At 39.6% G+C, this 18,001-nt stretch overlaps 1 protein-coding gene across 1 annotated transcript in view; it reads left to right on the top strand.

The window, feature by feature from the left end:
- Positions 1-460: 460 nt before the first annotated feature.
- neurl1ab (neuralized E3 ubiquitin protein ligase 1Ab) overlaps positions 461-18,001 on the top strand; it is a 30,961-nt gene continuing 13,420 nt past the window's right edge. Inside the window, exons 1-3 of the mRNA XM_044373730.1 lie at positions 461-700; positions 5,876-6,117; positions 7,961-8,282. Of these exons, the coding sequence (XP_044229665.1) occupies positions 667-700; positions 5,876-6,117; positions 7,961-8,282 (598 nt within the window). The 5' untranslated portion in view covers positions 461-666. The remainder of the gene's footprint in view (positions 701-5,875; positions 6,118-7,960; positions 8,283-18,001) is intronic.

Raw genomic sequence — 18,001 nt, 5'->3', positions numbered from 1 at the left:
GCAAAATCACTCAAAGCATATCTAAATTCCCTGTGCGTTATAAATGTAAACAGTACCAGCTTTTAATTTTGAAAGTGAGACAGAAAATCAAAGGATGTGAAAATCCAACACTTCCCTTTATGAAGATTGTGCATCTGTAGCAAGAGTCTTAAGGAAGTAGGCAAACTGAGGTCACAACATGAGTGGTCATAAAAATGGGAGTAATCTGAAATTAAAATCAAATAAACAGGATCAAAAGCATCTCAGCAGTACACGTGTGAGTCACTATGGAGTTATTAATGTATATTACAAGGAGAAGCATTTATCTATAGGGCTTTAACGGTGATTTATTGCTCGTAGAGACTCTCTAAGTCCTCTCTTTGGTGACTACAGCGTTAATATTCCTGGGAAGCCCCGCCTTTACTACCACCTTTTATGTTAATTTCAGCGTGATCTGTGCACGGACTGGAGGAAGCTGCCGCCTGCTGTATGTGTTGGCTGCTGTTCCCTGCATGCTGAGGCTTTGGACAGATGCAACCTGCCGCTCAATCGCTGTCGGGACTTTTTTTTTTTGTGTGGAGAACAGCGTCCGTATAATGTCGCAGCTGAGGACGCGCAGCTGAATGTGAATATTGTGGATCCGCTGGTAGTTAAAAGAAAAGGTGAAAACACACCTTGCATCCAGCCATGGGAGGTCAGATCACCAGAAATACCCTGTACGGTAAGGACAGCAGGCATCACAGCTCCAGGAGATTGTATAGAATCTCTATTATTGACAAATCCTGTAATATAGGTGTCGATTGAAAACAAATGTGCATTGAAAACTGTAGGCGTCCTGGCAGCCTATAAATAAATTGAAGTGAGAAGTGAAAGTAGCTGAGTTTGGACGCCTTCTGTAAGTCACGACTGGGTTGGAATAAATGGAAACATAAACAGGAAATAGTGTTCATCAAACTGTGATAAGCCCTTACAGTATTATAGAAGAACATCCTGTGAAGGGAAGCAGTGAAACCAGCTTACAATTAACCAAACAAGACGAAGTAAGTTGGTAGACTGCACATAACTTTTCCACCCGGCTTGTCACTTGTCTTCATTGCCAAGTTGAAAGTGATACAGATACACGCTTGATAAATGTCAGCAAGTTGTAAAAAAAAAGTCTAACAACTTTATGCCCTCTCATGTTTGTGTCTTTCTACTCATGAGGCTATAAATTGATCACACAAGTTTAAATAATGGTAGTTGACAGGTGTATTTTTTTTATTTATACATTTTCACATCTCAGTCAATATAAAAATGTCTTTTAGAAGCTTAGGTCAACTAGTTAGTAGAAGATACACTTAAGTATTCCTGGTTAGTTGCAAATAGACTTGTAAAGCAAAGCAAGAAACTATTCTCTAGTTTTCATTTGTACTCACAGTAATGCACACGAGCTGCATGTGTATTTAAAGTTACCTTTTTTGCAGTTTAAATGTGCTGATTACTACAAACAAATGGAAACAAAGGCATGAATGTGATATTGACTGTTAACTTTATTTTCTGACAACATTAAACAACATTCTTGTTTCCACAAGAAAATTTGATGTCAAACATTAGCCAAGGTTAGGAGTTATTGTTTTATTTATAGCAACAGCTGAAATAATGATCAACTGACTAGTCAGTCAATCAACACGAATTAAATCTGCAACTATTTTGATTGTCAATGAATCATTTCAGTAATTTTTAAAGCAAAAAACAAAAAAAAGCCAAACATTTTCTGACTCCACCTTCTCAAATGTGAGGATTTGCTGCTTTCTTCTGGTTTATATGACTGTACATTATATATCTTTGTGTTTTTAGAGTGTTGGTTGAACAAAATAAGCAATATGAAGATGTCAGATGTCATCTGGGGTTTAATTGTGATGGATATCTTGCTCTATTTTCTGACATTGTCTAAACTACACGATTAATTTATTAATCAAGTAAGTAATGATGAGAATAATTGATAGCTGCAGCCCTGATTGATAACAAATGTGGCCTCGAATGAGTTTTAAACACCGATAAAGAATCAGTGTTCACTGATTATTAGATGCCCTAATGTTGCACGCGCTGATTTCTTTCCTTGGGCTTTATAGCAGATGCATGTACTGTATAATACATGTTTGGTTTTGAGCTGTGTGATGATTTTAACTAGTAAACATGATCAGGAAAAGAAAACATCTCATCCACCAGACAGACCAGTGGACTCGGGTTTAATCCATAGTAATCCATCCAAATTTCATTTTGAGGGGCCTCTGGTGTGGAGTAGCAATGTATGTAAGTGCCGACAGGGGTGCTGCTAGAAATTCTTGGCCCCCTGACAAGAGCTCAGTCTGGGACCTGAAACTGTAAATATCTATAACCCATGTCATGTTCCAGGGCCTCTGTCCAGCTCATGGGCCAATGAATCATTCAGCTCCCACCTCTCCTAATTTGGCAGCCGTGCGCGTATGTAGCACTGAAGTTTAGCCATCGCAGTTTGATGTCAGCATGTTAGAGGTTAAACCATTTTTCATGAAAAGCGATTTAGGATTATATGTTGAGTTTTAAACGATTATCCCAGTGTTGGACCATATGAGTAAAAAGGGCCACTAGCTCTTGTTTTCTCGTTCAACAAAAATCTTGCTTCAGTTTTGGCTTTTGTTACACCCTGATTTAGAAAAAACCTCTGAAACAATATTACAGTACAAAATAAATAGCCTAGAGATAAAGTACATGGTGGTTTCTGTTTTAAGTCACTCAGTTGAAACACAAACACAAAATGTCACTAAAAACACTTACCAGAAGATGTTTTAAAACTTTCTGGTGTTTGAGAATCACTTTTGTTTACCTTTTGTTGCAATCACACAAGCTATGACAAATTTGCAAAAGCTAAAAACCACATACGTGCCCTCTGGCTCTTTAGGATGCTGCCTATGAGTGCCGGTCTTGTGAGAGCGCGCCACCGAGCCTTGATACTAACGTCACACCACATTAGGGCCTCTGTTGAGGCTTCTTGCTGAGACCTAGCCTGCGGATAAAACACAGAGGAGCTTAGGAGACCAGGTGACACTGGCCAGGGCCATTCTTTGTCTCTGCAGTGTTTGTCCTTTCCAATTAATGACACCGACAGCAGTCACATTGTGTGCGGTGGTGCATTTAAGTAACATTATCCGTTCTTAAGTTGCTCATCTGACGTTTGTCATGGCACCTCTCTTTATCATGGCGGGGCTCTGGTAACTGTTAACCATGACATCTCTGTCAGGTTGCATGACTTTTTAAACACACTTCAACAGCCACTGTATCATCACCACTTTTGGCTCTAATAATTAGTTCTGCTGCCATTTACACTAAATCAAATATGGTATTTTTATTTATCCATTTATTTACTTATTTGACTTCATTCAGTTTATATAGTCCTCTGTGTGCTCTGAATGCTGTAAACCCATTCAGAGATGCCTGGGGTGTGGAAATAAAGCTGCTACTGAAGAAAGAATTTAATTTCACTGCTGCAGAAATTATATTAATATAGTGAAAATGAAAAAATAGATTGGAATCTGTGCTTACACGGTGAAGCATGCAGGCTGCTGCACTGTCTGCTGAGGCCTGTGAGGTGTTACTGCTGTTTTCAGACCTCACAGGAAATACTCTATTCAGTCTCGGGCCGAGTCATTGATGGAGTACAATACAGTCCTGTTTTGTTTTCCTGAAGACATCGCGTATGATATGACATCATGGATGCAATATGGTTGAAGGATTTTATTATGACTTCATTTAAGACCACTGTTGTGCAAAGAGCACAATTCAGCATTGTTCTACAGCAACAAGAACATGCAAAGAGCTTCACAAATACACTGTACTGAGTCCAGTTCACTTGGCAGAGCCTTTCCAATTGTGGTTTGATTATAGGGAAAGACTCTACAGAAATATGTGACAAAGATGTCTAATTGAGAATATTTATGATTCCTTTTTGGGCCTTCTCTAGTTTAACCTCGACAAACTATGAGTTTTTACATCCATGGATGTAAATTAGGGCTGAAACTAACAATTATTTTCATTGTCAAATAATATGTCGATTATTTTCCATAAAATATCAGAAAATGGTGAAAAATGTTGATCACTGTTTCCCAAAGCCCAAGGTCACATCCTCAAATGTCTTGTTTTGTCCCGACCAACAATCCACACCCCAAAGACAATTTGGATTTTTTTTCTTTTTAAATGACTCAAAACTTTTAATCAATTATGAAAATAGTTGATTGATTTAATAGTTGACAACTAATCAATTAATCATTGAAGCTCTAATGTAAATCTTGTCTTTATCCACAGAACAGACCCATTACTCTGTCCTGAAATCGAAACAATGGTGATGTTATAACAGACCTGGTCTAACAGCCGTTCCCAATCCTGACACTCTTAATTGATTTGTCTCCAGGGTACATAGTAAAACCTCTCGACCCTCCAAGGTCACTCAAAGGAAAGCGAGAATAGCTGTCTCTCAGCAGTGGCACGTATAGTCTTCTTCTCTCACACACTAACACATGCAGCTCCCACTCAGTCTTCCAAATTTAGGTGTGAAAATACAAGCAGCTCTCAAGGACAAGTGTTAATTAGGCCTAAATTATTTATTTGGCTTCCAGTCTTGGCGGATTGGCTGGAAAACCTTTAAATGTCATTGTAGGGGAGACTTTAGTTGTTGTATTGCAGAAAACATTAGATGAGATTTGTACATGAAGTCATCTTGCCGTACATTTAATGAGAACCCAATGTCTGTGAGAAAATGCCTCCTCCACAACACCACAGTGACCTTTGCAAAGAGAAATGCGGGAACCCAAATGGGGAGAGTTTGTGCTCATGAAAGGCAGTGTAAAACCAAAAAGAAAGATTTAGGTGTATTATGAGTTACGGTAAGTGGGAGCAGTCATGATTCACATGGGAAAAATGGAAAAGACTGGCTCTCCTGAGGGTCTGCGCTTATTGTGCCACTTCCTGTGCAACAAAGCACAGTAAATATCACAAAATCTGAAAGCTGTTCTGTTTATTTTCTTTATTAGGCAGCTAGTATGTCCTTGACTCACATATTGCGATTGATATGTGCTCATTAAAACATGAGCCACAACTGGAGTTTCATGTAACAGCCTCGCTGTTATGAGAGCTGTTTTGAACACATCAGCCAGCTGAGCATGCATATCAAGCGACTGCCCAAAGGTCGCTGCTTTCTGCTGTGTTAATTTAGATGTTAAATTGTGTGGTGTTGTAGCACCTTACTGTACATGTTGGCTAGTCGTTGTTAGTGTTACTGCTCCATTTCCTCTTCTCCACTTATTATTGTACAAATGTGTTCCAGCACAGAGAGAAACAGACCACAAAAGAAACACTAACCAGTTTCAAATTTGGCAAGATGTAGAATAACAGAAAGTGATGGGGTCTTACTGGAAATATACCATTTAGTGAAATTAGAGCATTTTGTGTGAACTTCTCGCAGCTGCAATTTTCTCCTTAATTACGTAATAATGAGAGCAAGTCTGTCCTTGTATTTTTTTTTCCATCCTAGGACATTTTTTTTAATGTAAACACCTTACACATTGTTCTTTCTTTTCTAGTAGGTGTGTGGTTGAAGTTATCTACCTTAGGAGGCTGGAAACAGAACCCAGAGATTAGGTTATTTTTATGTATTTTTACTGAATTTGATGTAACATGAGCAGGTAAGATATGTGAGACGAAATGACGTGACAGCAGGTCACAACAGGCTATAATAATATTCTAATCTAATCTGAAATGTGGTTACATTACTTTAAATTATGTACCAAGAAGAATTTATTCATTGATGTATTTTCTGGTCACCACCTGTGGACCAAACAAGCATAGCTAACACATCGATATTCACTCTTGTTTCTCCTCGTAGATTCTTTGAACGGGCCTTTTCCTGCCACATCCCACCGATGCCACCACAAGCCTAAAAGCTGCCTGCCTGTTCAGCCGTGCAGCAGTATGTCCTCCTTCCCTCTGCTCTTCCACCCCAGCACCAAGGGCTCGCAGATTGTCATGGACATGTCCCAGAGGACCGTCAAGAGACAGGCCAGCTTCTGTAACGCCATCACCTTCAGCAACAGACCTATCGCTGTTTATGAGCAAGTTCGGCTGAAGGTAAGGAGGATATATGGAAATCACTAGCTGATGTGTCCCAGTCATATACCACAATATATGCTTATTCTGAGCGTGTTTAGAGAATGCAGTCTATACACCGTAAAAAAACCGACAAAAGGAAGTCAACAGAAAAATCCCAGCATGCTGATTAAAATCAATCAATTTCTGAGCAGGGCATTGATGGAAACTATTGTGCCATGGTGGAACTTCTTAGAAAAATGTAGGAACTACTCGATATAAAAAAAGTGCAACTGCTGCTGTGAAACCTTAGAAAATGGAAAATAATCATTGGAAATACATTTTTTACTTACCATTTGCAATGTTTTTTTACATATCAGGGGCCCATTTCACCAGATTTGTAGTATGCAAGCTGCACTTTTCATTTTGACAGTTTTCACTAATTGAGAAAGACATTATATTCGGACCTGTGCATGAGCATGTGAGATTCTTGTAGGACATGTGAATTTATCTGCAATTTGTGAGCAAAAATCATTTGTGAAACATGACGCCAACAACATTTATGATCTGTACAACGTGTAAGCATCACTCGCAATTTGTGAGATGGGTCATCTTGATAACCTCCTTCATATCCTGTAAAAAATGTTGCTATACAAAACAATACAGTCCATCAATTTATTGTATATTAATACCAAGAAACTGCACTATCAACTTTAGTACTGAGGCTGTACCCGACCAGACCTTTGTCATTTGAAACAGATTTGGCTGTTCAATACAAAGATTTGACTATTTGTTCCTTTTTTTTCCACATAGACTATCTGGCAGTCAGAAAATCCATTGGCGTGAGTTTCAGTTTCAACCACATTAACATAGTCAAATGCATCAGCGTCATGGGAACATATTTTTGAGCATTTAAAAATCAATAAAACACAGCTGCATATGATGCAAGATTTGAATTGAGGCCTATTTGAATAATGCCGGGTTACCATATGGATTTGTTTCTGAATAATGACACAGGCAGCACACATGTATTTCTGTTCAAATCAAGCCCTTATAGCCTGTTTTTTTTTTAATTTCACTTTACAAATTCAAAACATGTAAATGAATAAACAAATTAAACAATTTAAAATAAATCCACAGCATTGCCTGCTATGAAATAACTGATATCTCTTCTTCAGTAGGATAGGCCTACTGCTTTCTTTCTCTTTAAACATAAAAACTAATAAATACATCTAAACAAGAATTAATGAACATATCTATCTGTTTTATCCTGTTATTGTAATGCATACTGACTGCCAAAAAAAAAAAAAAACTGACTGGACTGAGGGGTCTCTGACAGATGATTCGACTCATCGACTTTCAGGGGGCAGCTCTAATTAGAACATACTGTACTTTGTAATATTAGTAGAATAGTAAGGACACGCTAAATGTGACTGTGATGAAGAGCAACCTCCTACTGTATGTCTCTCCCTCTCCTCTCTTCCATTCTTTCTGTGTTTTTAATTTACTTCTCCCTTCCTGCCTCTCTCTCTCTTTCTCTCTCTCTCTCTTCATCCCACTTCTTTGCTCTCTTGTTTTGTTTTCTCTTCTCTCTCTCTCTCTCTCTCTTTGTGTGGGCCAAAGCAGCAGCTTAGAACAAGTTTCCACTTCACCTATCAGGCCATCTATGTCTCGAAAGTGAGAGAGCAGGGCAAGCATTGCCATGTGAGGAATACTGTTATCTTGCACAGTAAATGCAAAGTAAATAGAGACAAAAATCGTTTGCAGGTGATAGACATACAAAGGTACCTACACTAATCTTTGTTTGTTTAAAATGAATGTGTTGTTTTTAGCTCATTGTTCACACAACATTGATCTTAAGTTTAATTAAATATATACTCTCCAGATCACAAAAAAGCAGTGCTGCTGGAGTGGTGCTCTGCGTCTTGGTTTTACATCCAAAGACCCGTCCAGGATCAACCCAGACACCTTGCCGAAGTACGCTTGTCCCGATCTGGTCTCTCAGAGTGGCTTTTGGGCAAAAGCTCTGCCGGAGGAGCTCTCAAATGAGGGGAACATCATCTCCTTCTGGGTGGACAAGAAGGGCCGCGTGTTCTACCGAATCAATGACTCCAGCCCCATGCTGTTCTTCAGCGGGGTTCAAGTCTCTGAACCTCTGTGGGCTCTCATAGATGTCTATGGCCTCACCAGGGGGGTCCAGCTGCTAGGTGAGTCATGTGTTCAGATTATGTTCTTTCGGATAAACGGTAACTCTGTTTGAATTTTGAAGTTATCACAAGTGTTTGGCTGCTTTTTTGACTGGGTGATTTTTTTTTTTTTCTGCATCTGATACTTTCAAAGTGAGCAGTTATAAGGTGATGTTACCTACAGCTGCTCTACTTTTCCCACACCCACCAAAATAGCTCAGTGGAAAAAGATGGTGGGAGATTAGGTAGATTGTATAGTTACCACGGTCGTTAGTATCAAAGAAGTATCCCTGAGGGGTAATTTCAAAATGTCTGAAATCCATTCTAACAAGTTCACTATGCTGTTTAAAGGGTCGTTACATCAAAGAAATTAAGAGCAAACAGGTTCCCTCCAATCATTAACAGCAGTTTTTCACTGCTTTGAAATATCTGAAGTATATTTTCATGGTAGCTTGAGATGCATTTATGAAACACATCATGCGTTGAAAACAGCTGTGTCCAATTTTTGAAAACAATACATAATAGATAAATAGGAATTCTTGTGGACGCCTCAGTACTTATATACTGTATGACCATTTCCAAGAATTGCCCTCCCTCTCATCTTGGAATAGAGGCTGTCAGCGCCGTTAATAAAAATAGAAGAGGCTCCCATATTGTGTAGATAGTGCCATTTAACCTCATTTCTTGCGGTGTGGTTGACAGCAAGAAGCGTGCTATCTTGTGATGGGCTGTTTGGTATCCAGCGCCAGAGTGCGACTATCTGGGGTTCACTGGCCTTGTGGTGCTGACCAGTACGCGGCTCTTGTCGGAGAACAAGAGGAGTGTGTTGGTCATCCCAAGAGGACAGACAAGAGGAGGGATGATGTCAGATAATGACATGTCTGGGGTGTTTTTCCAAGACAATCAAACCAGTGGAATGTCTCACTCATTGGGTCCAAGTCTGAATTCAACTTCATGTGACGTGTGACAGCCTAAAACACTTGTCATGTGCAGCCCATAGTATGATATAATATCCAAATGCTGATTTGTGGATTTATCTTTTGCCATTTTACAATTAAAACCGAGATTTTCACCAGTGTGTAGTCATACTTCATGTGACTTTTGTTACTGTTTTGCCTGTGAATGAGGCCAGCAGCCCTAAATCCCATCGTTTCTACTCCAGTTTTCCCACATCTATCACCTTCATCCCTATATTGATGGCTTAAATCGAAAAGCCTCAGCCCTCGGTCAGCTGAAGGATCACTTGGCTATCAGCTTTCCTCTATAGCCCGAGAGCGTCACTAGTCAAGAGCATGGTATATCTCAAAGGCCCAGTATTGTCTCAGCAGTTGGCTGCAGTTCAGCAAGCACTTAGTCTCTGAAATATGGGCGGACACATCAAAGTCTGGTGTTGCAAACTGGCACATGTGCACATTTTCCTTTAACAGAAGGGCACGTTTTGATTCTTAATGATGCTTACACTAGGGTCTGAAATTAATGCTACACCAGCTGATAAATTGAGCCAAATTTCACCTGTTGTGGGCAAAGTTATCACACAATCTGTCCAGGTGGGAATTACAGGTCTGCAGCAGTTGTTGTTGTTGTGTTTTTTTGCAGGAGACAAATGGACCGTGGAGCTGTGAATGGGCTCTGTGGAGTGGAGAGAATGGTTTGGATGGGTGACCTTGATTTGGCTTTTGAGATAAACGCGCTAGACAGTAAGAGTTTAAGAGAAAATAAGTTGTTGATTCAAGCAATATGCATCGCTGAGTGAGTGAGATAATGTAACAGTGTTTTTAGAATTTCACGTTCATTTAGTGTATGTTGAGAAAATGAAAATATGAGTAGTGATAGCAGATCTCCCCTTCCCCAAAACATTTAACTTTTGTTTCTCTAAGCTTAACCATTCTTGTGTTGTGACCTCATTCCCCAGCTGACACAGCCGACAGCTTGGTCCATAGACTGTAGGCCTTTCTCAATCTGCGTTCTTGTCTGTACTTGTGTTCTTGTGAAACGTGATTCCTTTTGGAAGATAAATGTTTGTCTCACAGATGATATCTAACAATTGTAACAGCCACATTAGTTTGTCTGAATTTTAAGTTTCATGTTGTTACAGGTTAGAACAACAGCGCTGCCCCTGGGGCTCTATATGCACAGATGTCACCTTATTTCAATAAATATAAATGTGTTAAAATGAACAGATCAGTCTACAGTATATTAAATTTCATTTTATTTGATTAAACTACAGTTTGGGTTTTTATCATAGCTACATTACAGACTGAATAACATAATTTACTGCATCAATCTGTCAATGAGGGATTTTTTTGTGGTGAAAAAAAGTGTTAGCGGAGCTGTGAGTTGAGATTATTTCGTTACAGTACAGTCAGGTAGTTGTGTTGAAGCTAAGCTGGTGTTGTCAGCAAGTAAGCTGCTCTTCCAGTTGCAGAGTGATCGTACTACGTCCTCACGTCCTCAGAGGTTTATACTCCCGAGTTGAACTTAACCAGTCCGAATATGGCGTAATTGGTATTGAGAAAGGCCCTGTATGTAAAGATGGACAACATGACAGCTCCCCAAAAGTGAAGCCAAAACATCTCGATCACCCCCGGGTGGCTGGTTGCAGTATAGGTCCTAAATCTCATCTCCTCCATGTTAGCAGATGGGACATGAGCCAAACCAAAACTCATGTAGTTCTTATCACGCTGATGTTTGTACAAGTGCTCATTTTTCTGATAAGTTTGTTTTTAATTAGTTATTTCATGATATAAAAAGGGGGTGTGACGTCATGATTGACAGCTGTGATTGACAGCCGCCCTCAAACACCAGTCAGAGCAGTTTCTGATGGAAGACACTAATGTATGTTTTAATTTGTGATTCACTACTAACTGTAGCTGCTAGTTACCGGCTGGCTTTTGCTGGTTTACCTCTCTGTGGTGGTTCCTCTCAGCAGCAGGACAGCTGTCAGTCACGTTGAGGGGGCGGGGCCAGCGGGCCGCCATCCCGCCGCCCGACTCCACTGCACAGACTCTGGTTGCAAATTACATCACACAAGCAAGATGGCAGCTCCCGGAAACTAGATATTTTAGCTTCACTTTTGCATAGCGGCAGGAAGTGGAAGTGCGTCGTCCATCTTTATATACAATCTATGTCTCAGTCCAACCAGCCTTCACTTTCTCTTATTTTAAGACTCATGTGGTCCATGAGCATAACTGTATCTTCTCACATCCTTTCTGTCAGTAGTTTCCTTGCCTTTCATATTTCACAGATGAATTATAAAAGTGTCCCTGTCAGCACATATCACTGTAACTGTCACAGTTTTTCTGTGCTGCACCACCTGAGTATAAACCTTTGAGGACAGTGTTGCAGGCACAATGCGTCATTGCTGTTCTGATAAAAAATCTTTTTGGTAGTTTGATTACCTTGCTTGAACTAGAGTGAGCAATATTTTCTAAACCTAGAGGCTGAAATTCATTCTGAACCCATGATTTAAGTTGCATCATTGTCAAAACAATCTTTTTCTTTATAGGTGTATTTTTTAAAGATCTTTTTCGTTCAATAGCAGCGACCTACTATGAAAGTGATCCATTTTAGCAGGGCTAAACGTTTGTTGTTGGGTTTTTTTTTTTAGCCTTTTGATAATCCACATCAAACACATGCTCCACAGGACTCTCATACCATGGAGTGTGATTGATCTTTTACAACCTTACATGCTGTATTAAGGAATTCATCAAAGCCACTATCCACTTCTGTCTCTCAATGTTGCTTGCCGCCAAACCGTTTGCCTGCTATCAGGTCTTATTCTACTGTTTAAGGATCTATTCAAGAGCAGTGTTGTTTCCTCTCTGAGCTGCTATCAAGGGAGTGCAGTTCAGTAGCTAGCCACCCATGCAAGGAGTCAAAGGTGATCCTGAGATCAGTGAGACTGCTTGAAAGCTGAGATGGTGTTGCGTAAGAGAGGAAGCTAAATTAATCTGCTGAAATCAAACTGAGCCTCGGGGGTTGTCCAGACCAACAATGCTGCCCATGCAATTTAAGAAAGATCTGTTACATCACCACACTTGTCCTACTCACGCAGCTATCAATAAAGACTGAAGTGCCTTGCTTGGGTTTTGTACAGAACAGATTGTGCTGTTGAGCATCTGTGGCGCTACGCCGAGACACATTAGACACTAAGAGGGGCTGACAAAAGGTCTCTTCAAGTGTATTATATGTCTCAAAGCTCAATTTGTCAGCTGTATTTTCACACATCTCTGTTTACTACATTCTCCAATAAGTGCTATCATAAGGAGTCAACCATAAGATACAACATTTTGAAAAAAAAAATTCCTATAATAAATATATTTAAAAATGTAAAGGTTGAATGGTTAGTTTTTAACTTTTCAGCATTTGAGTTTGAGCAAGTTGTTTGTGTAGAAGCTCCAGAAATCAGGTCAGAGATAACTTGCAAGTGTTTTCAGTTTCATTTCCCTGAAGCGAAACACATATGGGAATGTTGTACCTTTCCGCAGTCAAAAAAAGTAATGGGGAATCACAGTAATCCCTTTACACATGTATGGCTGCAGACTTAACAGAATGTGTTTGTTTATGGGAAGAATCCCGGGAGACCACACAGCATCCACCGTTTTGTACAGGTATGATGGATTTCTTCCAAGTTAGATAAGCGGAGCGAGTCAAAGGCATCTTTTGATGGATGCAAGATGCTCTACTGGGGGTTTGTTTACTAGAGGTAGATGAGTCACTTAATCACTGACAGAACAGTAGTGATCCGTGAGACCGGCGTCAGCTAACATCATCTGCAACCTGTCTCTCTAGTCATTAGAGAAGAATCCAAAATGTCTGCCAGACTGCCAGGAGGCTGCGTACCTCTCAGGTGATTAAAAGGAGGGTGTTGACATCAATCATCTGAGTACACGGCATTGCGATACATTAGGCCTGTAGAGCATCATGGTGGGGGAAATCTGCTGTATGCTTTTCATGCTCACTAACATTCTTAGAGACATCACTAATATTTCCATCTGAGGGGACAGAACTAACAATTTGGAAAGATGCTGCAGAACATAGGTGGCAATGTCAGTCTGTCAATCTATCTCAACAACTATTGGATGGATTTCCATGAAATGTTGTCCAGACATTCATGGTCTCCAGAGGATGAAGAATTCGGACTTTGGTGATCCTCTGACTTGTCCAATTTAGCACCACCATGAGGTTGACAATTTTAGTTTTTTTGTGAAATGGATTATTGTATGGATGTCCATGAAAATTAGGTCATTATTTAAATTTGTACAAAACTAATTATATTCCCATCACCCCCTTTTGTTCCTTAATTAAGCATATCTTTGCATGCTAACACGCTAAACTAAGATGGTAAACATTGTGAACATTACCTGCAAAACATCTAACAGCTAGCATGGCTCTAGACTCTTGTTTTAAATTCATTGGTGCACATTTGCAGTATTTGATCGTTTCATCTGAAACCTTTTCTAAGCTCTTGTTATCACATGAACCTCATCTTGCTAAAATTAAAACCGAAATAGTTAAAGATCACTGTACCTTTGACTCATACCTGTTCTGTCAACAGATGCAAAGATATCACAGAGATACTGAAAAGCTCTGCACTACACAAACATGTTGGTTTGTCTAAACCTGATTGTGCTGTACTTTCCTTTCTTTGTGTCTATTTTTGTCCGTGTTCACTCAGTGCGTCTAACGCTCGTGCTCACTCGCTACAGATCTCACTTATTGTCTCACTTGTCAACATAGATTATGTGGAGTTTCACAAAGTTTTGATTTGTGGATAAAATGGTTTTAAATATAGAGAGGTCAAATAGGTGCAGGCTGACTCAAGTGGCCAGATACAGCATGGGGTCAGTCTGGTGGTTAACTCAAACAACAATGCAGGTAAAAACAGCTCAGTACGACGGAAGAAAGAACAAAATGAAGGCTATAATACACTGAGTACAACTTTTAGATTCAGTTTTATACTCTCTTTAAATCATGTGAGATTACCTGCATCCACTTGGTTTCATAAGGGAGCAGCAGAACTAAACTCTTTCATTAATTTTGATTGATGAAGACGTGATAGACCTGAAGGCTCTGATTACCCCTAAGTAGTACAAAATGGATGTTGTACTAAGACATTCGATTTCTGGTCTGCTGCTTACATCCAAATCCTCCAAAAACAATAAACTGGAAATCCAGCATAGTAATAACAATATGCAAACTCATCTGTCAAAAGTCTGTTTCCAGCCAACGGCAAACAGCAGACAGTGAAGGAGAAAGGCAAAGAGAGATGATAAATGTCTCCATAATATAAACATTTAATAATTTCCTTGAGCTGAATTCTTTTGGCAGAATTAGACTAAAATCATGAATCATACTACAGCCTGTCGCTCTTTTTTTTCTGTCTCGCTCTCTCTTTCCTTCCACGTTCCTTCTCTGTATGCTGATCACACAAATAAATTACATGAAAAGTGATCCATTTTCAAGAGACTGGACATTTAAACCTGATTATAGTCACATTAAGATTTTGCAAGACTATGCATCCTGTCCCAAGTTCTCCTCTTTTGGAAATTACTGAAGCCTGCAGCTCACGTTCAGGTCAAGAGGACCATTAAGGCCGATGTTGATACCTTTTTTGGGTAAAAATTCTAAGGCTTGAAGATTGTGGTAACAATGTCCATGTCTGAGTATTGTCCCTCTTAGCCTCATACTTTTAAGTCTTTCCCAGCATTTTTGATGCCGAAGCTGTAACTATCCCCAGCGCCTTTCAGACTACAGCATTAACATGCTAGCTTTACATGCTAACTCTAACCATTTTTGTATTTAGACTATTTAGTACTTTCACATTCATTCAGGAAAATGACAAAAATTAAAAACAGTGAAAATGCTAACATGCGTGCCGTTATTTCTAAGGGTTTCTTCCTCAATGTGTAGCAGATATTGAGGCTTTTTATTTACATTTTAATCCCTAAATGTAATGTTTTCAAATTTAGAAGTACTGGTAGTAATTTTATTTACCTGGTGTCTGCAGACGCACACTTTAATGGTTTTCTGTTAATACATATACTAATAATACTATACATTAGTCATCTTTTTGGATATTAACTGCCAAAGTAATACACTGTGAAGATCAGAACATACAGTACGTAGAATCAGGATGCAAATAACCTAGATCTCCTAAATTCCAGTGCAAAGTTAATTTTCATAATCTTCAGCATACAATGATGGATCTGTGAATATCCTTTGTTAACATTTATTTCCAGACTTACTTGCTATGGTACAAAGACACATCATGAACAAGAATGTGTCTGGAAGAAGATTTTCAACACAAACATTGAAACATACTCAATTACTGATTATAGCAGTTCAGTTTTCCCAAGATAATAATAAGCCTTCTTAATCTGCAGTAGATTGGATGTAATCAACAAGAGAAAAAGGTTTGGATGAAAGCAACCATGGTAACGGTGCATCTGAGGCTGGTGTGAGTCAAGAGCAGAGCAAAATGCCAAGAAACTACTTGAAAAAACAAACTAAGATGAAAGACATTCCTAGACTCAAATGAAAATTTAATGATTAAATGTAGTGAAGACACACGGGGAACATTTTTTCGTGGTATTACACAACAAGATGGACATGTATTATTAAATGTCCACTTTACACTCACTCTTTCTCAGAAAATGTTATCTTTCATGGTTTATATAAACCTTCTTAAACCTGCAATAACAGATTTTAGCCACTTGCAGACAGCTGAAAAAGCTGTAAACACTAAGCTGACAGATGAGCACCTTTTAAGTGAATAAAATGAGCATATTTACTTATTTTTAGTATTCATTTGTAGCCATGTATAAAGCCACCTGATGAATGCCAGCCCATATATTCACTCTCCTTTTAGCTTTGTTTTTTGTCTCCACCAACTCCTGAATATCTGACTCTTGAGTGGCTAAACGGTGTTCGGCAGGTAGCGTACAGTAGATTTATAGAGCTGAAAACAGCTGCCTGCTGCTGGCAGAAATTACACTGATGAGAGAGAGGTGAGAGAGAGTGAACAACTATAAAGGTGCAGGCCATAAAACCCAAACAAAGAGCTGAAACATGCTATGAGGGGAGCTGCAGAGTCTGGTTATAATTCTCTGTGGATTCACCACGTAGTCATGAATTAAACCAAAAACTAACAGGGCTCCTCAAACCTCATTGCATGTTATAGTTGATATGTCATTAACATCATGCACTGACTTGATGTCTTGATTTCCTCTTTATTTCTCCTTTGGAGCCTTATTATAACTGAAGTTAAGTCATTCTGTCAGACAGTTAGAACAAAATGAAGGGCCTGGTATAAACTAAAATGTTGGAGAATTGTCCTTTGACCTAACATCTGCCAGCATGTGCACATTGGGATTATGGTCTATGTATTTATGAGAGCTCTGTTTCAAGTGATCTCAGTGCTTGGAATTTATTTGATTTGTTGAACTAAAATAAATGCCGCTGGACAGGCTATTGTGCCTCAGCTGGGATTTAATCGGCCCAGATGGAATCGAACAGATTTGCGGAGAAATCAAAATAGAAATCGTAATGGAGCCTGTCAGGTTTGGATCCTGGGAGCTGCGCTGTATGGGGGGAAGCCTTCGGAGAGAGGAGACTAATCACTTTCAGATGCCTAGAGTCTAGTCCCAGTGAAGATGTGATTGTGTACTGCGTATTCTGTGTGTGCGTTTAGTGTAGCAGATGTGTCCAAATGTGTATAGTTTTTCACACTCACTCAATATCGCTTTGATCAAAACAATGAGATGAATCTTGGAGAAATGTGTTGCTGATCATATTGAAACACCAGAGACGCCTCATCTACCAATGCACACTCTCACCTTGAGGCTTCTCTGCGCTACGTATTCCTTTCGAAAAGATAAGTATTTTGTTCAATAGGGTGTTATCATTAAAGAGCTGAGACTGTGTGAAAGTGCATTGTGTTTTATGAATGTGGAGACACTTGAGTTAAGTTCAGAAGTGGCTTTTAACTGGCTTTGGAAACACTTTGACCTCGTGACATCCCCTGAAGTGCTTAGCGTCGTTTTCACTGCTGCCATTTGTCACCTGGGCGTGTCCCATTTTTCTTTCCACGATCAGGGTCCAAAACTCAGAAACATCTGGCACTTAACCAGAGACTCGACTTGATCTCTCAAAAACGCCACATATGCGGCTCCTATTGCACATGGCATCTCAGATACTCAAACTGTTGGGCTTCTCCTATATATCAATATCTCTAGCCGTGTACCCCCTCCTCCTTCACACTCATATACTCGTGCCATTATCTTGACCGGGACACCACTCCTTAAAAGCTCATCAATGCAGATTTTCCCTCTGAGCCAGTTCTCATTTCTTTTTTTTTCTTTGATAAGCGACAGCCCTTCCCAGTCCTTTTTGGGACAGACACACAACCTCCCCCAACCCCCCTTAACCTCCTTTCTCATGACAGATGACTTCACTCACTCATTCTACACAGAGCCCTGGATTGGCTTCCGCGGCATGCATACTTAGGGCAAATCCCCAAACTTACACATACACACACGCACAATTGGTGCAGCTGACCTTGTATAGGGGTTGCAGCTTCACTAAACCCCCCCCCAAAAGCCTCCTAATCCTGTTCCACTGGGCCAAGGAATAAACTGAACCCTTCCCTGTCTATCCATGCCATTGTTTGACTGAGAGCTGTTTAAGGCTAAAAAAGGCATTAGATATATAAAAATCAAAATGTTTCCGATCAAAAACGC

The sequence above is a fragment of the Thunnus albacares genome, chromosome 14, assembly GCF_914725855.1.
Source record: "Thunnus albacares chromosome 14, fThuAlb1.1, whole genome shotgun sequence".
NCBI classification, from domain to species: domain Eukaryota; kingdom Metazoa; phylum Chordata; class Actinopteri; order Scombriformes; family Scombridae; genus Thunnus; species Thunnus albacares.
This window is presented reverse-complemented; position numbering and strand designations above follow the sequence as displayed.